We start from the raw sequence: 26979 nt of genomic DNA, 5'->3' as shown, positions 1-26979 counted from the left end.
GGGGTGATCGTAGTTGAGGTTAAGATGAGAGAAAATTGATTAAAATGATTTGGACACATGAACAGAAGACCCACAAAACTTTGATTAGAAGATGATATTATGATACGGAGACTCAAGGCAAAAGGAATAGAGGATAAATTAGGAAGACTCTGAAAGAAATAATAAAAAAATAGATGAAGTATTTGAAGCTAACGGAAAACTTATCACAAAAACCGAGCTCAATAATGCTTTAAGTTCATACAACCGAGCGTACTTATTAGAATAAAGCTCGGTTGTTTTTTTGAGTGAGAAATGACCACCTAAAAACACACCAGATTCTCTTTTATCTCTCATGGCCATCGGCCACACGCCTACAAGAAGTGAAATTTTTATGAAGAGTGTTATGAGCTCAAATTAAGTCAAATAAAAAAGCGGTGAGCTTGTATGTGATACTCTGCAGCTTTTCGCCTTGAAGAAACCGCTCGCTCACTCCTTTTCCCTGCAAACGAAACGTTGTAATCCAGAAAATGGAGGATTTCATGAACCTGATTTGCCCTAATTCTCCATACGTACGCGCTCTCTCTTCATTTTCCTCTTTTTTCTTTTCTTTCTTTCGTATTTGTTTTCCCTATCACCTTGGAATTTAGTAAAGTTGCATATATATTTTTTTCTTTTCTTTCCGTTTCGCAGTCCTCTGTTTGGAAGGTAAGAAAATACTGTGGAATATAAATGAACACAATAATGGTCTCTGTTTCTGTTGCTGCTGATGTTTCTAATTACCTGTTCATTCTGTCTTCTCTGTTTGGCGCCAAGAACTAATGGCGGATTGGGTTTTCGAAATCCTAGAAATTTTTGTGGAGAAGTTCAATTCAGTTCTTACAGGGGTGAATTAATTGCTGCCATGTTCTGCAGGTATGGGATGTCAATGGAGTTTCCAAGTGTTTCGGAAACACATATCCTTTTGGGTTTTTGTGTGTAGTGTGAATTTCTTTTCCATAGGAAGAGAAATAAATTGTTAATTCAACTATTAACTGTTTGTCCTTTACAGTCTCTACTGTTTTAGGTTTTGGTGCAAATGCAGTGACTGTTTGTATGATAGTTGGGCTCGGAATAACACAACGGACTGGCAGAAGAAGTTGGAGGGTGGGTTTTATGTTACATATGCTGTTCTTGGTTATTGAGAATAAAAAGGAATGATGGTGTTACGTGCATTGCTATAGAACACTGCCTTAAAGTTTCAATTCTTTTTCTGTTCACAAGAAAATGTAGAGAAAGGAAAGAAATTAAGGTAAGGCAATTACCATAAGAGTCTCCAATTTATAGCATGGCACTGCCTGATTATAAGGTTATTAAGTGGAGGTTTTCCTTGAATTCTATAACATTCAGACACACACGCACAAAGCTACGCTCAACAAGGATAATTAAAAGTGCACTTATTGCATTTTTTTCATAGTCAGTTCTGAACCTAATGTTTATTGGTGTTATGGTGTTATCAATGCTTTTATGTTGCTTTTGGGTAGCCTCCCCACATATACTGATGGCTTTACAAACTTTACTCAGATGAACTTCATGGAAAAGCTTTTCTTGCTCTTTCTTCCTGCCATTGGAGTATGCATATCATTTTTAGACGGTGCATTACTGTTGAAGAAAGCGCTTGGCATCTTTGTCGCACATCATGAATGGTTTTTCAGATGTTCTCAATTTGCATCATGGGTAAGGATTTATTTATTTATTTGGTTTCTTGTTGAGTTCTTTTTATTGTAGTAACATGTAAAAATGCGTTATCATTTGTCATCTTTTCACTAAGTTATTGATTGTTAAAAAATACGCAGACACTTATCATACTGTTCTCAAAGTATTTCAACGGTTGTCAAATTTTCTGCAACCGGATCTTGTGTTTCTGGTGGATTATAAAACTTCTTCTGGGAATACTTCATTTGCTCACAGCATATCCTCCATTCAAGGTACATTTGTTTTCTAGGAGTTTATTATTACCATTTTGTGTTGACCAATGTGGTTTTTCTGTTACTATAATTACAGTCCATGGTAGGTTATAAAAAGCTAGTTAATTCCTTAAAGAAGAGATTATATAAAGGAATTGGTCTTGAAAATTTTCCAGTATTTTTTTCAATTGGTAATTTGAATATATCATCTACCCAACTCACCAAGGTTTTACCACTTAAGATTAAGTTGATAAGAAATGTTGGTTAATCAACTTGATATTTTTATTCTAATTATGCTATCAGACTAGTTAGAGGTCGCACTTGGTGCGATGGCAAGTGCCTTCGCCCATGAGCGGTAGGTCTCGGGTTCGAGACTTGGGAGCAGCCTCTCCATAAAATGGGGGTAAGGCTAGCCGACATTCACCTCTCCCAGACCCTGCGTAAAGCGGGAGCCTTGTGCACTGGGTACGACCTTTTATGCTATCAGACTAGTTCTCATAAATTTCCATAGAAATTGAATAGGGATTATGATTGTTCTTCTATATGGGGTTGATTTTATACTTGGGTTCTAGAAATGGTGTCGGATTTTAGGAAATGGAATTAATAATTTACTAGTTTTTTTTTTTCTGACAGGTCTTATTATGTGTCACTGTTACATTGGACACGATCTTTGGTATATCGATTAACATTATCAGAATAAAGCGGGCATCTTACAAGAGAAGGTGTCAGCTACTTAACCCTTGTTTTAAATCCCTTTCTTTCTAATAACAATCACATGGAAAATGTGGTGTGCAATTCATAGTATACTGGCTGAATTACATAAATGATGCTAACCTTGGAGAAGACCATGGGTATATAGCCCAATGCTCCATAGTTCAACCTAGTGGAGTTGAAATTATAGGGTTTAGGCCTTGTAAAAAGTAACTCATCAGTGCAACGCAGGGTATGACTTAGTGTGTATTGGAAAGTAAAACTTGCAAGTTTCCTTTCATTGAGGTGTCTCCAACTCTCTCTCTCTCTCTCTCTCTCTCTCTCTCTCTCTCTCTCTCGACACATTTCGATTACCCTAATTTATTGTTTTTAAAAAAGAAAATACTTTTATTAACCATAATTGCATAAAATCAAACCGTTCAAGTAATGGACAACAATTTCATGTCTATAGTACATATCAAACTAAAGAGGCAACTATGGAGGTTTTCATGGTGGCCATGGTTTTGGGGAGAGAAACGAGGATGGGGAAGCTATCTTGGATTTTGCAATGGCATATGATCTCTTCTTAGCCAACACCTTCTTTAAGAAGAGAGAAGAACATGTGATCACCTACAAGAGTGGGTCGTCAAAAACACAAATAGATTTTCTTCTAATGAGGAAAGGGGATCGTATAACTTGTAAGGATTGCAAAGTTATACCAGGAGAGAGCGTGGCTAATCAACATCGCTTGTTGGTGATGGATGTACATATCAAAAGAGTAAGACAAAAGAACAAGACTTGGAAGTGCCCAAGAACTAGATGGTGGAATCTAAAAGAAGAAAAACAAGCCATTTTCAAAGAGAAGGTAATCACCCAATGTGTGTGGGATAGAGAGGGGGAAGCTAGCCAAATGTGGGATTCCATGGCTAGTTGTATCCGAAAAGTAGCAAAAGAGGTATTAGGAGAGTCCAAGGGCTTTGCCCCACACCAAAAGGAATCTTGGTGGTGGAATGAGGAGGTACAAACAAAGGTGAAGGCTAAGAAGGAATGTTGTAAAGCCTTATACAAGGAGAGGACCGATGAAAATGGTGAAAGGTATAGAAAAGCGAAGCAAGAGGCGAAGAAAGTTGTCAGAGAAGCTAAGTTAGCGGCTTACGACGATATGTATAAACGACTAGATACCAAAGAAGGAGAGTTGGATATCTATAAACTAGTTAGAGCAAGGGAAAAGAAGACAAGGGACCTAAACCAAGTGAGGTGCATCAAGGATGAGGATGGAAAGGTTCTTGCTACAGAGAACGCGGTTAAAGACAGATGGAGAGGTTATTTTCATAATCTTTTCAATGAAGGACATGAAAGGAGTGCTTCTTTAGGGGAGTTGAGTAACTCAGAAGAGTGTAGAAACTACTCCTTTTATCGTCGAATCCGGAAGGAAGAAGTGGTTGTAGCTTTGAAGAAGATGAAGCATAGAAAAGCAATAGGCCCAGACGATATACCAATCGAAGTGTGGAAAGTTTTGGGAGAGACAGGTATAACATGGCTCACTGACCTTTTCAATAGGATTTTGAAAACGAAGAAGATGCCAAATGAGTGGCGAACGAGCACTTTGGTGCCTATCTACAAGAATAAGGGCGACGTACAAAATTGCATGAACTATAGGGGTATTAAGCTAATGAGTCATACAATGAAGCTCTGGGAGAGAGTCATTGAGCATAGATTGAGGCAAGAGACACGGGTTTCGGACAACCAATTCGGGTTCATGCCAGGGCGCTCAACCATGGAGGCAATCTATCTCTTACGAAGATTGATGGAAAGATATAGAGATGGGAAAAAGGATTTACACATGGTCTTTATAGATTTGGAAAAAGCGTATGATAGGGTCCCAAGAGACATTCTTTGGAGGATTTTAGAGAAGAAAGGAGTACGAGTAGCATATATCCAAGCTATAAAGGATATGTATGAAGGAGCAAAGACTGCCGTAAGAACTCATGAAGGACAAACCGAAAGCTTTCCCATAACTGTAGGATTACATCAAGGCTCATCCTTAAGTCCTTACCTTTTTGCGTTGGTAATGGATGAGTTAACAGGACATATTCAAGATGATATTCCTTGGTGTATGCTTTTCGCAGACGATATAGTGTTGATAGATGAAACTCAGGAAGGGGTAAATGCAAAGCTTAACCTTTGGAGAGAAGTGTTGGAATCTAAAGGTCTTCGCCTAAGCCGATCAAAGACAGAATATATGGAGTGCAAGTTCAGTGCAAATGGAGGCCAAAACGAGTTAGGGGTGAGGATCGGAGATCAAGAAATACCAAAGAGCGACCGTTTTCGTTACCTAGGATCTATCTTGCAAAAGAACGGAGAATTAGATGGAGATCTCAACCATAGAATACAAGCTGGATGGATGAAGTGGAAGAGTGCATCCGGCGTGTTGTGTGACCGCCGTATGCCACTGAAGCTCAAGGGAAAATTTTATAGGACGGCAATAAGGCCGGCGATGCTGTATGGCACAGAATGTTGGGCGGTGAAACATCAACACGTACACAAAATGGGTGTAGCGGAGATGAGGATGCTTCGTTGGATGTGTGGGCACACGAGAAAGGATAAGATTAGGAATGAGGATATCCGGGGTAAAGTAAGAGTAGCCGAAATTGAAGGAAAGATGAGAGAAAATCGGTTACGGTGGTTTGGACATGTGCAAAGAAGGCCTACTGACGCTCCGATTAGAAGATGCGACTATGGGGCAGAGGTTCAGGGCCGAAGGGGTAGAGGAAGACCTAGGAAAACTTTGGAAGAGACTCTAAGAAAAGACTTAGAGTACTTGGATCTAACGAAGGACATGACACAGGATCGAGCACAATGGCGTTCTAAGATTCATATAGCCGATCCCACTCAGTGACTTGGATTTTCCAAGTCTCCAACCAAGAAGTTTTCCTCACTCGGGAAATTAAGGGAACACTACCCCAACCTACATGCTCCACTCAGAAAGCTTCAACATACAAGCTTCAACAAAAGAAAATTCAAAGAACTTAGCGAAGAAGGCTTTGGTGTATTTAACACAATACGTTGAAATGAAGGAAAGCTTATTTATTGATATCCCCGATAAGCTACAAATATGTACATATACATGAGTCAAAATAAACACACAAGAGGGAGCCTTCACAAAGGTTGCTTAGGAGAAGTCTCAGCAGTCGGTAGAGCCCCAGAAAGAGAAGGCACCGCAGGGGGATCATTTGGAGCCTCAGTACTGGACAGAACCCTAGAAGGAGGAGGCATCAGAGGTTGATCATTTGGAGCTTCATTACGCGGTACAGCCCCAGAAGACGAAGGCAATAAATGCCTTTGGAACAAACCCACAAATCTCTGATGATCAAGTAAAACCTGACCATCAGTTTCCTTCATCTGGTCAAGCTTCCTCTTCATGTTTGTAGCATAGTCATGTGCGAGCCGGTGCAACTGTTTATTCTCATGCTTGAGCCCTCTAATCTCCTGTTTGAGACTCATCACTTCAGCCGCCAATGATTCAACTTGGCGGGTTCGAGCAAATAGGCGTTGGGCCATATTAGACACAGAACCTGCACACTGAACACTGAGAGCCAGCGAATCCTTAACAGCTAACTCATCAGACCGTTTGGAAAGTAGTCTGTTATCTTTGGGAGTGAGAAGGTTCCTGGCCACCACCGCAGCGGTCATATCATTCTTCATCACGGAATCCCCAACGGTAAGAGGACCAGTTGGGGAGACGAAGGATGGGCGCCATATGTTGTCTGGAGAAGGCGGGGCTGCCTCTTCAACAAGGTTCAAGTCAAAACGACGGTCGGAGGGGCCAGACATTTTCAAAGGTGTTGAAGAGAGAAGAGGTCGGACAAATCAAGATCTTAGAAGTGCAAGAATGAAGCTTCTACTGGTGGAGATTCAAGTGTGCTTTGGAACTTAATGCCAGCCCCTATAAAAATCTGCACTCGACGGAGCTTCAGAAATCAAAGAGGCGCCTGCTCAGAAATCGAAGAGGCGTTTGCTTTCTCAAAAGTTGGGCTGCTTAGAGATCACGAGGGTTGATCTCAGAAATCGAAGAGCCGTTTGCTTTCTCAAAAGTTGGGCTGCTCAAAGACCACGAAGGCCGATCTCAGAAATCGAAGAGGCGCTCGCTTTCTCAAAAGCTGGGCTCCCTAGAGACCACGAGGGCCGATCTCAGAAATCGAAGAGGCACCTACTTTTTCAGCCTTGTCAGCACCTGTCACACGCACACTCAGCTTTGCGGAAATTATGGGCATTCTGTCAAAGACTTCTGGGGAAGTAGAAAACACATGAATCTTACTGTTCAATCACCCATTTCCCACACGCAACAATAGCTCATGGATACCACAGATAACTTTGCCAAAGTTCTCTGCCAAAGTTGAGCACGTGAAGCTTGCAGCTCCCACTACATCGCTCTGACCAAGAAGGGTAAAAGAATAGCAAAGAAACAGCACTAACAAAGTTTAGACCCATAAATTTTGAAGGTCTAGCTACCATATTATTACCCACAAGGGTAAAGGAACAGTACCACTGCTGGATAATTGGAAAGTCCATGTATGTCAACCTCTGTGCTTCGTGGCAAGGTAGACTAGCAAACATGCCCAACCTTTACTCACATTCGAGAAAACACTCCCAATAAGATTGCTTGCTCCAAAATCGAAGAGGCACCGTCCTCCGAATCTAAAGAGCCAGACTCCCAACATGACTACTTTCTTAAAAATCGAAGAGAGGGTAAAGGAACAGTACCATTGCTGGATAATTGGAAAGTCCCTGTGTGTCAACCTCTGTGCTTCGTGGCAAGGTAGACTAGCAAACATGCCCAACCTTTACTCACATTCGAGAAAACACTCCCAACAAGATTGCTTGCTCCAAAATCGAAGAGGCACCGCCCTCCGAATCTCGAGAGCCACTCTCCCAACATGATTACTTTCTCAAAAATCGAAGAGACACTGCTCCCCGAATCTCGAGAGCCAGACCCCCAGCATGATTGCTTTCTCAAAAATCGGTGAGGCACCGTTCTCCGAATCAATCGAAGAGGCGCTCGCTTTCTCAAAAGCTGGGCTGCTCAGAGACCACGAGGGCCGATCTCAGAAATCGAAGAGGCACCTACTTTTCTAGTTCAATCACCCACTTCCCACACGCAACAATAACTCATGGGTACCACAGATCACTTTGCCAAAGTTCTCTGCCAAAGTTGAGCACGTGAAGCTTGCAGCTCCCACTACATCGCTCTGACCAAGAAAGGTAAAAGAATAGCAAAGAAACAGCACTAACAAAGTTTAGACACATAAATTTTGAAGGTCTAGCTACCATATTATTACCCACAAGGGTAAAGGAACAGTACCACTGCTGGATAATTGGAAAGTCCCTGTGTGTCAACCTCTGTGCTTCGTGGCAAGGTAGACTAGCAAACATGCCCAACCTTTACTCACATTCGAGAAAATAGTCCCAACAAGATTGCTTGCTCCAAAATCGAAGAGGCACTGTCCTCCGAATCTCGAGAGCCAGACTCCCAACATGACTACTTTCTCAAAATCGAAGAGAGGGTAAAGGAACAGTACCATTGCTGGATAATTGGAAAGTCCCTGTGTGTCAACCTTTGTGCTTCGTGGCAAGGTAGACTAGCAAACATGTCCAACCTTTACTCACATTCGAGACAACACTCCCAACAAGATTGCTTGCTCCAAAATCGAAGAGGCACCGCCCTCCGAATCTCGAGAGCCAGACTCCCAACATGAATACTTCCTCAAAAATCGAAGAGACACTGCTCTCCGAATCTCGAGAGTCAGACCCCCAGCATGATTGCTTTCTCAAAAATCGAAGAGGCATCGTTCTCTGAATCTCGAGAGCCAGATACCACAGACCACTTTTTCAAAGTGCTCTGACAGAGTTAAAACATGTGAAACTGGCAGCTCCCACTACCGTGCTATGACCAAGCAGGGTAAAGGAATAGCATTACTATTTGTTGTTAGGGAGACTCCTATATATGTCGACCTCCATCCCCAACGGACAGGCAGACCTGCAAAAATGCTCAACCCTTCATCATATCTGAGAGGGCACTCCCAACAAAGCCTTTCGAAATATTCAGCTTTCTTTCCCCCCGATAATACCTCTGCAAACAAGCTATACTAGAGCAAGAATATCTCATATCATCAGGGTTAAAAGCAAGAGTATCCCATATCATGCTTTTTCCCTGTTTTTTCTTTTGGCCTTGTTTTTACCTGCAAGACAAGGAGAAAGAGAGCAATCAGTCAGCACTTGGAATCAAGCTTCCAGCCAGGAAGCGTAACAGCACACGTGCCGATACATCCATTACTCTGTCAAAAGCAAAAGTATCCCATATCAAAAGGGTGGAACGTACTCTAGATTTGATGGACTTGTTTTGACCCTCAAATTCTTCAGTCGGCCTTATACTCTGGAGGAAACCAGAAAACCCTCCAGCTCAGTTCAAGAATAAGCCTGTGGAAAGTTACTTCTTCAAAAGCAAAAGTATCTCATATCATCTCTTCTCATTTTTCTTCTCTTTATCCTTCATGCTGCTGCAAGATGGGGAGAAGGTGAACAATTAGTCGGAGCTCTGATTGCTTACCTTGTCTGTCACCTCTTTCAGCAGACCCCCTAGCTCGGCGACTTGGGGGACTCCTACTACATGGTTTGTATCGCGCTTGACCAAGCCTGAAACTACAAGTAAGCTTCAAGTGAAATTGATACATTACCTTGTGCATCTCCACCAGTTAAAGATACCACCCCTGGATGGAGGAAGAGTACTTCCAGAGAAGATGCCACATCTACCTATGAGACAGATAAGGCAAGTCAAGACGACACCACACTCCGATACTTAGAAGTTTCGTGATTACGAGATCATTCTCCCACAATATTTCCTAATGTCATTTGTACTAAATCATTCACTCGTACTCACTAAAGGAGAGCTTGAACCTATGTACTTGTGTAAACCCTTCACAATTAATGAGAACTCTTCTATTCCGTGGACGTAGCCAATCTGGGTGAACCACGTACATCTTGTGTTTGCTTTCCTATCTCTATCCATTTATATACTTATCCACACTAATGACCGGAGCAATCTAGCGAAGATCACAAAAAGCGACCGTTTTCGTTACCTAGGATCTATCTTGCAAGAGAACGGAGAATTAGATGGAGATCTCAACCATAGAATACGAGATGGATGGAAAGAGTGCATCCGGCGTGTTGTGTGACCGTCGTAGGCCATTGAAGCTCAAGGGAAAATTTTATAGGACGGCAATAAGGCCAGCGATGTTGTATGGCAGAGAATGTTGGGTGGTGAAGCATCAACACGTACACAAAATGGGTGTAGCGGAGATGAGGATGCTTCGTGGGATGTGTGGGCACACGAGAAAGGATAAGATTGGGAATGAGGATATCCGAGGTAAAGTAGGAGTAGCCGAAATTGTAGGAAAGATGAGAGAAAATCGGCTCTGGTGATTTGGACATGTGCAAAGAAGGCCGACTGACGCTCCGGTTCGAAGATGTGACTACGGGACAGAGGTTCAGGGCCGAAGGGGTAGAGGAAGACCTAGGAAAACTTTGGAAGAGACTCTAAGAAAAGACTTAGAGTACTTGGATCTAACGGAGGACATGACACAAAACCGAGCGCAATGGCGTTCTAGGATTCATATAGCCGACCCCACTTAGTGGGAAAAGGCTTTGTTGTTGTTGTTGTTGTTGTATAGCTGCCTTTGAGTCTAACAAGATGACAGACACATTAGTGCCCATTAAGACATTAGAAACAGAAGCTCAAAGAGATGATCCAAAAAATACTGTACCTCACAACTCTTCCACATCTGCCGCTCTGCAATCTCATCTAGAGAACCCATATAATGTCTGAAAAGTTATAATTACAAATATGCCATATTCTAAATTCAATCTAGATTGCAATGGGCATGTTATTTCACAAATCACTAGGATTTTTACTGATAATGTGTCCACCTAGATTTAACTTTCCATCCCTGTCAAATTTCCTTGACCTATCCAAACCCATACCCTTTAATTGTCCTGCCTGCTTGCATACATTGCAGTACAGTTGAAGATTCACTACTTTCAGCTGACACAGATGTTGAGGAAGGCAGCCTTAATGATTCTGTAAGTTACATGCTGTCAGCTACTTTTCCTGTGCAATTACATATAATTGTGTGATAGTACCATCCTTTTATTGTTTGGTAAATTTACTCTACAACTAACAAGTGGTGTGTAAGAGATACTAGTAAGACTACTGTTACCGAAAAAAAGATAGTAACACTACATCTTTCTGGAAACTCTTATATGCTTCATCGTATTTTTCTAAACATGAAATATTGTCTTTATCTCTCGTGGGTTTTTCGTGATCCTACTTCTGGATTTCTTCCATTTTTATTAACAAGTTCTGTGTTTCTTATTGAAAAATCATCTTGGAAATTCATGAGAATTGGGAATTTGTATGTCTGTTATAGTATGATTTTCTTTTGTATATTTTATAAGTCATCTTTATGGTGATCGTTAGGCATTTCAGAAAGGTTTTCCACCCCCACGCCCTAATGTTATCCCTTATATTCCATAACTTTCTTGATTTAGTCTGCAAATGTAAGGATCTGATTTTACCCTTTGGCTTCCTATGGTGCTGTCATGTTCCACTTTACATTACAGTTAAGTACAAATGTAGATGCTGACATGCTCCAAGCACTAATTCTTTAAGTATATGTATTCTTGAATCTTGATTAATGCTTACTTCTATGAGTTGATAGCTGTTTAATGTTTAATTTGTAACCGTTGAGAAAGGGATACCTCCTCTTTTATGCTGTTTGTTATTAGTCTTCTTTTCCTATAAAGTTCATTAGCTCATTCTTACAATCTTGTATTGATTATCAAAGGGAAACACTCAGGGCTATTTCGATCTTTTGACATTTAGATCTATCACTTCTGTGATGAATCATGGGGTCACAAAGCAGATTGATTTTGAGGATTTGCTTCACCTTCCTTCTGATATGAATCCCTGTTCCTGTCATGATACATTGTTTGGCTGTTGGCAATCCCAACAGAGCAGTTCCCCTGATCCATCACTGTTTAGGGCAATATGTTGTGCATATGGATGGCCATACATTCGTTTGGGCTTGTTGAAGGTACTTATGTTCTGCTAATGGTTTTCGTACTATGTACTTCAAAGTTCAAAGTATTATTAAATGTAGAAACAAATGAATTTTAGAAATAATTCTGTTAAAGAATATGCCGCTTCTTTAAGTTCATCTTAATTTTTCTTTAGCATTATATAGAGAGAATGCAGTGTAATAAAACAAATGGGATAGAACAATAGTAATAAGCTATTTCACAAAAAATGCTTTACTTAGAAATTATTTTCTTTGTAACTGTGCCTTCACACCTTGTCATTTGTACAGTCATTTTCTTACTTATTTCTCCTTCATACTTTTGTTTAACAGTTTAAGTGATGGTGAAAATTAAAAGTCTACATCCGAAACCACATAATGTCTGCAGTTAAATTACAGGGTTTCTGGAAATTGGTTCTTATGATATGAATAAGGAAGTGAAACAGAAGACTTGCATTATAAAACCATATTGGGGAGCCATTTGAACAGTATAATCATTTTCTCAGTGTACGACTTAAATGCTTCACAAAGTTCACATAGCATGAGTCTTGTGGGAATTTTGAGTTCTATTGGAAATGAGAATTTATTAAAGTATTAACTCCTCCAGTTCTATGTAGTATGTACTTTATACTCAGTTTTCACGAACATTAGAACTCCAATTTGATTTTACCAGGGGATAGAAGTATGTCAGTGGAACTTCATAAATTTGACAATTCTCTTTGGAATATGGTTTGCAGGAATGTCTGAATTCGGGTATCGGTTGATACATCAATTTTTGATAGGATGAGTTCTTCTGCATGTAGCTTTCTGGTCACTAAATTGATTATTAATAAATTACGGTTTCCTATCTAAGATTTTATGGCTTTTCACATATAAGCCCTTGATATTATTATGCCTGAGAGGAAAACACTTCAAACACTAGACTTTATAAACAAAAAACCCTACTCACTTGTAATGAGAGAAGAACATCAAAGGAGTTTCAAATTAAAAGAATTAATTAGAGAATGATGAGTGGATATATGAGGTTTTGTTTTCCCTTTAATTGGGCCCTTGAAGTTTCTTCATATAAAACTTATTATTGTGAAGTTTTTTTTATCTAATTCGCCAATGACTTTAATTTATTGTTTGTTTTGGCTGAGCTTAAGAAAAATTTCGTTATTTAGTCCATATAGCAAAGATAATTTAAAAACTTAACTATAAATTGGGAGACAAAAATATGACAATTTAACTTTTCCAGGTACTTAATGACTCTGTTGGTTTTGCGGGACCACTCCTTCTCAATAAACTGATTCGCTTCCTTCAACAAGGTTTAGTAGAAACTGATGGTTTCCTTTTTGTCACGGAAAACATTGTCATTGATGCCATCACTTCATTGGTTTATTTATTTTTTTTCTTTCTGGAAAATACTTTGTAGGTGTAGTGGATTTTTGCAGTACTACAAAAAACTAGTTGCTTATTTAAATGTGGTAGATCAACCTATCACTTATCCAAATCACAGTATTTTAGGTTGGGGTGCTACAATGGATATTAGTATTCCTTGTTTGTCTTTAGTGCCAGTTCTAATGTGTAGGACTAGGAGCTACTCCCTAGTAGGGTCCAGAGCATCTGTAGAGCGCTTACTTCTGTTTCTATAATCGTACTAATTATAATCTTCTGCAAAACTACTAGTTCTCAAAATCAGCAAAAGCGGTAGTAACAATTTATCTGTTATCCAACATAGTAATGAAAGGCCTCAATTTGTTAAAAAAGGCAAAAGGAGACCTCTAAGAGTGCCACCATCTAATTTTTCATTTGATGACCTTTCTGTCACCACACATCTTATCAAATGCAGTTCTTGATTTTTACATTCAATTGTATTTCCTAGTTCATGGAATTATCATTTAAGCTAGCATGTGATGGCCTTATTGTTTCCTTGATTGTTACTTACTAATGTCTTCATTGTGAAATTACCAATGGCCTACTCACGAAATTTGTTACTGTTCTGTTTCTTTTGCCAGGTTCGAAGAATATTGATGGCTATGTTCTTGCAATATGCTTGGGCCTCGTATCTATTTTGAAGTAACTATTCTGATTGTTGAACTTTATTGACAATATTAATATTGTTTTGTTGTCCCCCTATTTTTATCAGATGGTCTTCTCTCATTGCGCATTGTCAACTATTATTGAATGCCTATTTTGTCCATTGGGGCTATATTCCATCAAAGCGATAAACATCATGCTGTTTCCTGTTAAATTGTTTTTTTTTTTTTTTCTCTCCAAGTTTTATATTCTGAAATTTGTGATTGAACACTAACAAAGGAGCCTTTTATTTCTGGTCCTTTCCGATTTTATTTATTATAATATCAAATCTGTACTTAATTTTCCGTAAACGTAAAAAACAATGCTTAATTTAACAGAACTTATTGAAGAAATTTGCCAATTTTGCAGATCAGTTTTGGATACGCAATATACTTTTCATCTTTCAAGACTGAAGTTAAAGTTACGATCTAGTATCATTACTATTATCTATCAGAAGGTATATCTTTTCCATATCCATTTTATTGTAACATACGATTTAAAATAACGTATTGTCTATTACATAATCTTTTTGTGGATGACCCTGAGGATATTGTTATGTAGGATTTGTATGGGATTTCTACGAAATGTTACATTTCTGAAAATTCCAAACTTTTTCTATGGTTATGTCATATATGCCTTCCTGTTGCAGTTTTGAGTAATTTAAAATACGGTTTTTGGTTTCATTTATTTATTTGTTATATTATTCTGGTCTTGGTGATGAAGGATTATTGCAACTAGTATTATTGGAACTCTGGGATTATTGCAACTTGGAAGTAAATAGTTATCTTGCAAAGTTGATGTGCATGCATCTGTGGGTTTTTCTTTTTTCCTCTGCTTTTACTGATTAGGCATTTGATCTTCTGTAAAAAACTCCCGTTGCTGTGTCTTAAGTTTGTTCTTTTTCGCCAGTGCTTAAGTATCAATCTAGCAGAACGATCACAATTTACTGAGGGAGAAATCCAGACATTCATGGCTGTAGATTCTGATCGTACTGTCAACTTGTGTAACAGTTTCCATGATATGTGGAGGTAATGGTTTTGCTTTGCATCAAAGAACATGTTTATTTCATGCTGTCCGTAGTTTCTAATGTTGAATTTAGTGTAAAGATATACTGTGATTTAAGAGAACTCACCTTATCAACCACATTTTACAAACTTCTACTTATGCCCTTGTTTACATTAAATAAAAAGAAAAAGAAACTAATATAATAAGGGTATAATAGTATCTAGAAAAATTTAAAGACAATAAGAGAAAACTCTCCATATGTTTCTCACCTCTCATTCTATCCTCGTGCATTAACTGTCATCTCACATTAAGTGCATCGGTTGTGCGATCTTCACCATATGGTTTTCTTATCCATTCTCATGAATGTTTCAGCTTGCCATTACAAATTGGGGTGGCTTTGTTCCTTCTGTATACACAAGTCAAGTTTGCATTTGTTTCGGGTGTTGCAATTACCATCGCACTGATACCAGGTACCTCTCAGTATCCTATTTTTTTACATGGAGTTGAAGAAAAGCAGATCGTACTTGTTCTGGTTTTTATTTTATTTAATTAAATTTATTATAAGATGTGATGCAAACATTTATGACGTTTTCTGAAAATTCAAATTCAGTTTTCCATAAAAAAAGTAATAAAGTGTGATACAAATAGTTACTTAGAAATGTGTAAAAAGCTATAAATTTGTAAAGAGTTGGTTGTATGGATCACTTTGGGCATTCTTTGCAATCATATTCAAATAGGATATTTTAGCTTAGGCTTGTTATGTCTTTGATACTGTGGTTTAATTAATCATCCTTACCCATAAATGGAGGGTGGGTGTACTGTGACTTGTGAGATTGTGTGTGTGAAGTTGAGAACTTGGGAATATATACACACACACACACACATATATATTGTGCTGATTGAAACTCTATATCTTTTCTTGTAGTGAATAAATGGATATCTACATTGATTGCAAGTGCTACAATGAAAATGATGCAGCAGAAGGATGAGAGGTATATGTACTTTTTTACCTTACTATTTACACTTGGTCTGAACATAGTGATTGCATCCATAGAAAGCATATTAGTATTACAGTTGATCTTGAAAGCTTAAGTCGACAACAATGTATTTCAATCCTGACAAAAGGAAAAGGAATACTAATGCTTCCTGTCATGTGTAGCGCTGGAACTGATTGTGTCGTGAGACACAAAAATGATGTGGAACTGTATATACTTGAACTATAAGCATCTCAAAATAACCTAATTCTGACGCCAATTTTGGTTACTATTTATCTCCAAGGTTAAGCCAATAAGAAGAACAATGCATATCAGCTAACAGAACTCAATAAGAGCATTGCATTTAATCTTGTTCGGTTCTGAATTAAGTTACATTCACTAAATAATGCATGATGGTGCCTTAACCCTCTAAACATCAGTGCATTAAGTTGAACAACTTATTCACCAACTTTTCCATCTGGGAATTCGTGAAATTTGAGAGAGTTCTGTATCTGTTTGAAATAGCTCCATTTAGTGCAAAGGAATTAAGAGTTTGAATTTTAAACCAGGTTTCAGTTTACAAAGCGTCAACTGATATTTCTATTCTGGCTAAGAATTCCTCTCTTTGGTACAGATTTTCCATGATCTGGGCATTGTACATTTCTTATGATACTAATCAGTCACATTCCTTGAGATAATAATTTGGACAGCTAAGATTGAAATGATACGGGAGGATAAGTATACCTATGTGGACAGCTAAGATTTAAATGATAAAATGTTCAGCTTCCACATTCGGGCTTTATATAATATTGGAAACACAACCCAAAATAACCAAGCTAAAACCATGTAATTGGTTAAAACGTATTCCTGTAGAGGGTATTCTACTCTGGGAATTTAGAAGATTCCAAAAACGATTATAGTCTCGATTAAAGTTTATTTAGATCCAAAAGTTATTTTCCATCATGAGGTGGCATAGCTCTCTAATCAAAATTATTACTCTGCTCATTTAAATTGCTTTTGTCTGGCAGTTATTTATTTATTTTTTATTTCATGTCTATATATACTGGTGATAATTATCCGCACTAAAGATTTAATTTTTTCTTTCAGGAATAGTTATTTATTTATTTATTTTATAGTATTAGTAAGTACAGAATCAACAAAACAAGATGTACTGATGTCATGTTTTCTCAATAATCAATATTTTCATTCAGTAACATGGTCTATGCAGGATAAGGAGGACAGGAGAACTTTTGACATATATCCGCACTTTGAAGATGTATGGGTGGGAGCTTCTGTTTTCTAGCTGGTTGATGGAGACGAGATCATTAGAAGTTATGCACTTAACTGTAAGGCTCTACTTCTGTTATTAGCATACCCAAGAACAAGCAATTGATACAGATATCTTATCTTCCAGTGCTTGAGTTAACAGTTAACAGGATAGAATAATGCTTCATTTATTCACATTTTCTAGACACGGAAGTACTTGGATGCCTGGTGTGTATTTTTTTGGGCTACAACACCAACTCTTTTTTCTCTGTTCACATTTGGGCTTTTCACATTGATGGGACATCAACTTGATGCTGCAACGGTACTAACTGTTTCCTGTGATTTTAGTTTGCATAGGCACTTCCTAATAGCATTGGTGTAATTTTCAAGAAAGTTGACCTCTCTATGACCTCTCTATGAATCTCAAATGCAGGTCTTCACCTGTCTTGCATTGTTTAATAATTTGATATCCCCTCTAAATTCATTTCCATGGGTCATTAATGGATTAATTGATGTAAGTTTGCCTTGTTCCGTGGGTCTTGGTGTAAAGCATTTCTTTTACTTTTGTAATTATTGGTTGAAATGCATACATTCTCTTACTCTATCCCAGGCCATCATATCTCTCAAGCGGTTGACCAGATTTCTGTCTTGCTCTGAGCACAAATCCAAACTAGAAAAGACAGCTGGTTCTGCTTCATCATATATTTCAAATGACCAATCTGAGTTTACTCATGAAGATAAGGCTGTTGTGTTCCATGATTCCTGCTGTTCTTGGTCAAGCAGCGATGAAGAGCAATTGAATTTGGTTTTGAATCATGTGACTCTTGCTATTCCGAAGGGTTCCTTTGTTGCAGTAATTGGAGAGGTCAGATATGTGGGAAAAGATTTAAATTTGCTCATTATCACTTCATATCCAGTACGGTTTGTCTGTAATATTTATTGTACACCGGAAGATTCTCAGCTTATTTGTTAAATTGTTTAATGTTTATGAATGGGAAATAATTTAGCCAGTATATTCCTCTGGAAGTTGGTGCACTTTCATTGATTTGATGTTATATAAACGAGAAACTTCAAACAGTTACTTATACTTCTAGTAACAGTAGATATCTACAAAGGCCGTGTAAAACCTCAAACCTCATAGCTATATAAAAGATGTCCTGATAAATCAATATAAATGAAATCCTGATAAATCATGTCAAATAGGGTCTGAAATAAAAATTAGTGTTTTGGAGAGTGAAGTATTGTTATCCTGTATCTGTCAGTTGTCATATTTTTACCCTACTGTTACTTTTGTACCTAGATATATGAATTTTGATTTACTACTAGACTATTGGATATGAATATTTTTTGTGAAGAATTAATTTGACATCTGCTGCTTTACCATTCAGTCTGTTCATTGAATTCTCAGGTCGGTTCTGGTAAATCATCTTTGTTGAGTTCAATTTTGGGGGAGATGCAACTTGTCCATGGATCAGTGTATTCCTGTGGTTCTATAGCATATGTACCACAGGTTTGTTTATTAGTTATAGAGTGGTTGCTGTACTTACACTCTTGTAAAATATAATTATCTCAAGCTTGCTTTTTGGAATGGTAGGTCCCCTGGATTCTATCTGGAACAATACGTGATAACATACTGTTTGGAAAGCATTATGACCCCAGAAGGTGTGGTTCATTTTCCAAAGCTAAAATTGTATAATATTAATATCTTCCTTCCCCTGCCCCTTCCTCTATGTTACACTGTTCAAATCTAATTTTTCATTTAAAATTTATTTCATGTCTTGAATATGCAAATTCTATTGGAAACACAACTAATATCCTGCTCCTGTGTATGAAACTATGAGGCCAGTTACAAAGAGATCATAGATGCATGTCAGGCCTGCCTGAGCCACTCCCAATTCAAGGGGCCCATTTCTAAATCATTATTGAATTAAGGAAAGGGTTGACCCTGTATATTTTGGGGCCTAGGGTGCCAACAAAAATTGGGTTTCTTTTGTAGCATATTAGGCTTATGACGTAAGTCATGATGTCAAATAAGTCTGCGATACATTTTGAAATCTACAAGCTTCTCAAAGGCTAGTAATTCCAAAATTTTGAGTTTTGTTGTGTATGATGTCTCAATTAGCTTCTTCTTTTTGAGAAATAAAATATCATTTGAATAGATTTATTTATTTATTTTGGGATCTCTTTACAGAATTAATGTTTTTGGCCTCTCTCAAAGAAAAAGGGCCCTTCTACATGTACAAAATATTTTTTTTCTTATTGTGAATTTTTTTGTTTGTTTGTAGATACTCTGACACTTTAGAGGCAAGTGCGCTAAACCTCGATATTTCATTAATGGTTGGAGGTGACATGGCTTACATTGGAGAAAAAGGAATCAATTTGTCAGGTGGACAGAGAGCTAGAATTGCTTTGGCAAGGTTACATCTCTCTCTCTCTCTCTCTCTCTCTCTCTCTCTCTCTCTCTCTCTCACCAACACTATTCTTCTATTTTCTGTTTCCTTGAGTCTGATTAAATTTGTAACTTGGTGTGATTGCAGGGCTATTTATAATGGCTCTGATATGTTTATTCTTGATGACGTCCTTAGTGCAGTTGATGCACAAGTTGCTCGCTGTATTTTATATAAAGCCATTTTGGGTCCACTTATGAACCAGCAGACTCGTGTACTTTGTACCCATAATGTTCAGGTTATCTCTGTTTCTCCAGAGCTTTTTAGTTATACTGAGCTGAGCAGATCATCAAGACACTAGTTTTTATAATTTTTTTTACGTATATGAATTTCCTTGCATTGACTTTGATTTTGATATGATTTGTTTGTTCTCTTCTTGCCTGCATCAGTAAGTTGATGACTTTTGATACATGATTGCTTGTCTTACACTTCTAGTTATTATGAAGATTTATTTTGTTTCAGTAGGTGAACTTGTTTTTGTCACATTATTCGTCTGCTTTTTAAGACACTACAAAGTAACTTCAGGGCATAGAAAACCATTAATATAATTTCGCTGAGGAGTTCCTTGGATAATGATTCAATTTATTTTCAATTACTGCACAGGCAATATCTTCTGCTGATAGAATAGTTGTCATGGATAAGGGACATGTGAAATGGGTTGGAAGCTCAGCTGATTTGCCAGTTTCTTTGTGTTCAGCATTCTCTCCACTGAATGAATTTGATACTTGTTTACAAAATGAAAGACAAGAGTCCAGTGTCGTAGATACTCTTATGGAAAGCCAACAAACTCTCATCCTAGAAAAAGAAACTGTGCCTGCTTCAGATGGAACACAAGAGATTATTGAAGTTGAGGCGCGGAAAGAGGGCAGAGTAGAACTTACCATCTACAAGTGAGTAAAAAAAAAGTTTACAATTTCACATTACATTTAATTGAAAATCATTATTTATTCTCTTGATTTTTCTAATGATTTCTTAGTTATTATATTTGGAGATATAGTATTTCACTTCATGTAAGAGATTACAAAAATCTTGTAGTGGATGTGGATATAGTTGGGGCTTCCAATATCAATCTACATTAACTAATATTAATCATTATTGCAGGAAATATGCCACATTTTCTGGTTGGTTGATTTCAGTTTTAATATGCCTCTCAGCAGTCTTAATGCAAGCTTCTCGTAATGGGAATGATCTGTGGCTCTCAAATTGGGTTGATGCAACAGGAAGAGGTCAGAAAGAATATTCCACATCCTTTTATCTGGTAAACAACTTCCCCAGTTTTCCATACTATGGCATGATTTTCCATTTTTTATCTAACTTGGCAAATCGAAAGGATTGGCTGGATTCTGGTTCTCTTGTTCAAATGATAGAAGCTTCCAGGAAAACAACAATAGAAGGTTTTTGCCAAAGGTTTACCGTATGGCAGCTCCCAATTCTGTATTTAGAATTGGATCGTCAAGATATCAAGTTTTTTCATGTTAATATAGATAGATAGGTCGTTATATGATTTATACTGTACTGAAATCCATAAAGCATATAACTCTTTTAATCTTTTTTCCCTGAAATTATGAAATTAGCTTATAGACAGCGCAATGTTGTATGGTCAACTTTTATTATTATTAGTATGAACACTTTTGCAAACAATGGCAAAAGAAAATGTATACAATTTCTTATTAAGATGTTTATTGTTTTTGTTGCACTAGTGCAGGTTATGCTTTGCATCTTTTGCATTGTAAATTCAATTCTCACACTAGTGAGGGCCTTCTCATTCGCATTTGGTGGCTTACGAGCTGCTGTTAAGGTGCACGATACACTGCTGAAAAGGATTATCAATGCCCCTGTGCAATTTTTCGATCAGACACCAGGTGGAAGAATGCTAAACAGGTTTTATAAGAATTCTTCCCTATATTTTTATAGTTTCATCAAATATAATCTATTATATGACACATCTTTTTTTTTTTTTTTTTGCTGTAGGTTTTCTTCAGATCTATATACAATTGATGATTCTCTTCCCTTCATTCTTAACATTCTCCTAGCCAATTTTGTTGGCCTGCTGGGCATTGCAATAGTTTTGTCATATGTTCAGGTATCCAAAGCTACTTTTGTGAGACATTCTTCTGGAATTCCATACTTTGGCCATCCTCATCATTGAAATGTTGTTTTAAAGGTTTATGTATGTCTTTAGGTCTTCTTCTTGCTTTTGTTATTCCCATTCTGGTACATCTACAACCAACTTCAGGTATTCTTCATACACTTTAATTCATTTAATCATCTGAGCCAGGATTCAGGTGTAAACTTTTCAATCCACTGAGAACCTCAGGAACATTTAATTAATGTATGAAACATCATTGCCTACAAAATTATTTAGGTGGGGGAAATTGAATTCATGTGAAGTGTAATGTTCTTTGTGACGGGGCATCTGTAGGATAGTGACATAAAGTTAATTTTACATTAATTTACCAAGGATTGTGGAACAATTGTTTCCCCCTTTTTAAGGGTATGGAAATTAACTTTTGTAAGAAATTTTTCTTTTTCTCCCTTCATGTCAACCAAATGAAGTACAATATTTTCATTTTTTTAATTAAATAAAATATTTCCATCCAAATAGAATGTGATTTGATCTAAGAATATGGCATATTACATTTCATATGGTATTAACATTGGTTGGAATTTTTTATTTTATTAAAGAAAAAGAATAATCTCATTGGTGAAATATTATACAGTGCTTCTACAGATCAACTTCACGGGAATTGCGAAGGCTAGACAGTGTTTCTCGATCTCCCATCTATACATCCTTCTCAGAGACACTTGATGGATCATCAACTATACGGGCATTCAAGTCTGAGGTAGATATTTGTAAAAAAAAAAATTGGCTGCCGAGAGAAAATACCAGTATTTATCTTATGACATCATGCAGTAGAATATATAATCTCTCAAAGGAAAGGAAATGCATTCCTTTAACAAGCATAGATGGACATGCCTTAACAAAGATGCACTAACACCGCTATAAATCTGATTAATTTTAAAGTGCAAGAATATTAGGTGCTGAAATTAGGGCTGTTGAAACTAGGTGAACATTTTGTATGCTAAATAAGTTGTATGTGCCTTAAATTTAGCATGCAGTTCAAAATTTCCAAAATGTTGAAAAATATATATTTCGTCCTTTTTCTGCAGGTAAAAGTTGTACCTTGGCCCTCAAACGGTGAACTAAGTTTGGAAATTACTGCTAGTTTAAGTGTCCTATTCCCACTTTGAAATGGGTGTATATTGGGAATACTTATCATCTGTAGTAGCGTCATTTTCTCCTAGTTGCACTGGTCTCATTAATAATGTGTGAAAAATATCAGTAGAGTATAGCTGTCATTATCCAGTCCTTTTAAAAAACAAAACAAGTAATTTTGTTTATCCTGTCGTAGGTTGAAGAAGAGCATGGATCATGATGATAAATTTTGAACATACTTAATAGACAATGTTGAGACAGATCATGATGATAAATTTTGAACATAATTTAACCGACCTCACTTAGTGGGATAAGGCTTTGTTGTTGTTGTTAGTAGACAAAGCGTTCCACTTCTTGTATGTAGTTCCTCAATGGTAAAACCTAAAAATTGTGGGACTGTCTAGGAAAAATAAAATGTTGAGACGGCTCATAATGGGTATAGTTAGAAGAACGGAATAAGGTGCACAAGAATTAGGCAATTTTAGTATTATTGTGTTCTTACTTCTTGGATTCATAGCTTAGTATCATTTATTTAAGAATTTTATTTGGTAGAACAAAAGATGTACAAGAAGTCCATTATGATCGCTCCAACCAAACAAAAAACGAAGCCCAACTAAACTGAACAGAAAATACTTTTTTTGTATCATTAAAACTATGGTTACCATCAGAGTGATGAAACTTAGAAGCTTGAATGAATCAACCTTTCTGTTGTTTGTTCTTTCATTTTGATTCATACTATTGTAACTACCAACTTTGCTTTTTTGTTATTTTATTCTTGTTGGTCATGGTGATAATTTGTGCTTATAGTAATATTCATAGAGAATTGCACTCAATCAGTTCCGGTAATGGACAGGACCTCTTTTTCGGCAGATTCACTGACCAGGTCAAATTGTATCAACAAACTTCATACACAGAGTTAACAGCAAGTTTGTGGCTTTCCCTTCGTCTTCAGGTACATCTCAGTAATTTGAAACCACCATTTTACGTAACTTTGGTTATTACTATACATTTGCAGTCTGGAGCTTTATTCATCATTAGAACAACAAAATCTAAGTATATGGGACACAATTTAAGCTGTGAAGTGAACTTTCGAAACAGAAGTTTTCTTACCTGTAAGATTATATTATCAGGTCATAAGGCTTAACATTGTCTGGTTAGAATGAGAGTTTCATGCAAAAGTTTTACAGTTTAGGAGAAAGGTTGTACAGTTTAGGCCCACATCCTAACAGCTTAATCTTTTGGAAATTGCGGCAATGTCAACAAGTTTTATCGTAGTATTACAATGGTGATTATAAGGTTTTAATCTTGTAATTGAAACCTTCCAATTTAACTTTTATTCCTTAGAGCCGACTTCCTAACAGTTCAAGTTCTGGGGAACTATGGTAAACCAGAAAAAGTTAGCTGCTCTAACATTCTGGAATTTCATTTCTTGCAGTTGTTAGCTGCATTTATCATCTCGTTTATTGCTATCATGGCTGTTATTGGATCTCGTGGAAGTTTACCAATCAATTTCAGTACTCCAGGGTTGGTAAGCTCTCTAGACCTTCATCTATCTATAACTTCTACCTTTTACACTTGAATTTTTATTTTTGAGAGTTTAGTTAAAGTTGAAGTCTTTTATCTATTTGCATGTATTGTCAAAGTAAATAGTGTTAAAGAATGTGCATTCTTTTATAGGTAGGATTGGCTCTGTCTTATGCAGCTCCAGTTGTCTCATTACTTGGAAGCTTTTTGACAAGTTTCACTGAAACAGAGAAGGAAATGGTTTCTGTTGAAAGAGCTCTTGAGGTACAAAGAGGGATATATGCCTTAAATTGATTCTGACAAATTACTTATACCTGATTTTACACTTCACAGTATATGGACGTTCCGCAAGAAGAAATGGATGGATTCCAATCCTTACATCCCAGTTGGCCTTATCAAGGACAGGTTGAATTCCACAATGTCACCTTGAGATATAAGCCGTCCTTGCCAGCTGCACTTCGTGATGTTAGTTTTACTATTGAAGGAGGGATGGAGGTTGGTCATATGCTCAGTCTCATGCTAAAGGTTTTTTTGGCTGGATTGCTCATTTAAATTTCTTCTTGATTGTTAATCAGGTCGGTATCATTGGAAGGACAGGAGCTGGAAAATCTAGTGTATTGAATGCCCTTTTCCGCCTCACACCAATATGTACAGGATGCATTCTTGTGGATGCCATAAACATAGCTAATGCTCCTATCAGGGATCTTCGTGCACATTTCTCTGTTGTTCCTCAGACTCCATTTTTATTTGAAGGATCATTGAGGTACTCAATTGATACGTCATTGTGGCTGTGGTGTATTTTGCTTTATGATATAGTCACGCGACGTTAACTTTTTAATCACATCAATTACTCTCTACAATTAGTCAGTTTGCACGCCCTTTGTTCAAAATTTGTAGGGACAACCTTGATCCATTCCGGCTGTGTGATGATATAAACATTTGGAAGGCTTTGGAGAGATGCCATGTTAAAGAGGAAGTAGAAGCAGCAGGGGGGCTAGATATTCACCTAAAGGAATCTAGGATGTCGTTTTCTGTTGGGCAACGGCAGCTTCTTTGCCTTGCACGTGCACTTCTCAGGTCTTCAAAGGTAAGACTTGTAAGATGACCCTTTTTTATTAATTTGGCTGGTGGACTGTGCGAAACACTTCAGGAACAGCACAATGAAATACACATATGGTAAATTGTAGTGACAGTGTAAAAGCCACTTCTATAAGTTTCTTGATGCAAAGTGAAAGAAAGGGTCATGATTCATTAGTTACAATTTGAATTGATTAATGACGTTTTTTTACCTTAGATTTGAAATAATCAAGTGTACATCACATATAAAGACTAATAATGTTAAATTTTCAGGTCCTGTGTTTGGATGAATGCACCGCTAATGTTGACACTCAAACAGCATCCATATTACAAAAAACCGTATCCAGTGAATGCAGAGGAATGACAGTTATCACAATTGCTCACCGTATTTCCACTGTCTTGAATATGGACAAGGTCCTGGTCCTTGACCATGGTATGCTGGTATGTCACATTCTTATCTTTGTGTATATGTGCGTATGTGTTTGCCCACAGTCATATTTTAATGGTTACTAATTGACGTCTATTATTTCAGTCATGAAATAAAGTTGTTTATAGTGAATGCATCCCTTATTGTGTCTTCCATCTTGCTATTTTCATTACTTACACAGAGTCTTGTTCGACAAGTGATTAGTCATACTCTGAACACTCGTGATCCTTAAACCAATTTACACAACAGTCACATGAACTCACAAGTCAATGCGCAACACCAGTTCCTTCGTTTAATGTTGGGCGAGAATCCACAATTCAATGCGCAACACCAGTTCATTTAATACCGGAATAGAATCCACAATTCAGTTGTGAACTTTCTGGACACATGACTTAATACCCTTTTCACCATTTGATTATTCCTTGCTAGATGTAGGCCACATCACCAATTTTAAAATTAGTTTTAACAAAATGCTAATTGAATGTCAATCTCATCATATTCCTTGAGGCGTCATCTACCGTTGCAGTAGTGGGCTGGCTAAAGCTCTATTTACCTTCATTGCCTACTCAAGTCTCGAAACATATTTTTACTTTGTTCTCTGCTCCTGTGTAGGTTGAACAAGGGAATCCGCAGGCTCTCCTAGAAAATGAGTTCTCCAGATTTTCAAGTTTTGCTAAAGCTTCGACAATGTGAGTACCAAACAAGTTCTGCTGTGCTCATTGCCAGACGCCTTGCAATCTGCAAGTTTGATACGAAGGGGAAGTCATAGTTTATTGTAAGTTTGTAACTTGTTATTGGCAATGAAGTAACGTCACTGTTAAATACAGGCATGTAGCCAAGGACAGTTTAACGTCGAGTATAAACATCAACTGATGAATTAATCTGTACTTGACCTTCTAGGTAGTGATATCTAAATACGTCTCTGCTGCTTGGGAAATCGAAAACCTGAAATCAGATGTAACCCGTTAGTATTTATGTTTGTTTCTATTAAAAATTTCCATTACATAGCTGTAGAAAAGGTATAAAGTTGTCGTAGTAATAACATTTGCTGTGGTATAGAAGAAATTACATAGTAAATGTTTATGCTTGAATTCTTATGGCACAGTTTTACATAATATGAGATGCATTGTTCAATTCGACTTGTTTTTGGTCCGTCTGTGTGCTTGCAGGTGAAGCCATTATATTATCAAAAGAACGAAGGGTTTAGAAAAGTTAAACTGCTGATTTTCTCGCTGAACTTC

At 37.3% G+C, this 26979-nt stretch overlaps 1 protein-coding gene across 6 annotated transcripts; it reads left to right on the top strand.

Moving 5' to 3' along the window:
* The first annotated feature begins 322 nt into the window (after positions 1 to 322).
* LOC126582308 (ABC transporter C family member 13) lies at positions 323 to 26872 on the top strand. Of its 6 annotated transcripts, XM_050246413.1 has the most exons (36): positions 323 to 548; positions 892 to 932; positions 1035 to 1122; positions 1540 to 1692; positions 1812 to 1943; positions 2556 to 2644; positions 10685 to 10748; positions 11513 to 11761; positions 12981 to 13050; positions 13741 to 13801; positions 14171 to 14258; positions 14711 to 14829; positions 15179 to 15276; positions 15732 to 15798; positions 17009 to 17126; positions 17252 to 17368; positions 17480 to 17560; positions 17657 to 17911; positions 18455 to 18556; positions 18641 to 18708; positions 19332 to 19463; positions 19584 to 19731; positions 20097 to 20383; positions 20595 to 20751; positions 21199 to 21374; positions 21465 to 21576; positions 21676 to 21729; positions 22214 to 22336; positions 23564 to 23662; positions 24146 to 24238; positions 24388 to 24498; positions 24568 to 24729; positions 24810 to 24997; positions 25132 to 25321; positions 25585 to 25752; positions 26351 to 26872. In XM_050246413.1, exons 1-36 carry the CDS (start codon positions 507 to 509, stop codon positions 26429 to 26431), a joined length of 4383 nt encoding a protein of 1460 aa, XP_050102370.1. In that variant the 5' UTR covers positions 323 to 506; the 3' UTR covers positions 26432 to 26872. The 6 variants fall into 6 exon arrangements, with proteins under 6 accessions (XP_050102370.1, XP_050102371.1, XP_050102374.1 ...); XM_050246414.1 differs by lacking the exons at positions 323 to 548; positions 892 to 932 and adding an exon at positions 755 to 891 and having other exon boundaries at positions 1028 to 1122; XM_050246415.1 differs by lacking the exons at positions 323 to 548; positions 892 to 932; positions 1035 to 1122 and adding exons at positions 1138 to 1267; positions 1366 to 1431.
* The last annotated feature ends 107 nt before the right edge of the window (positions 26873 to 26979 follow it).

This window comes from Malus sylvestris, chromosome 9 (assembly GCF_916048215.2).
Source record: "Malus sylvestris chromosome 9, drMalSylv7.2, whole genome shotgun sequence".
NCBI classification, from domain to species: Eukaryota; Viridiplantae; Streptophyta; class Magnoliopsida; order Rosales; family Rosaceae; genus Malus; species Malus sylvestris.
Note: the sequence above shows the minus strand (reverse complement) of the source record. Positions and strands in the feature narration are given on the sequence as shown.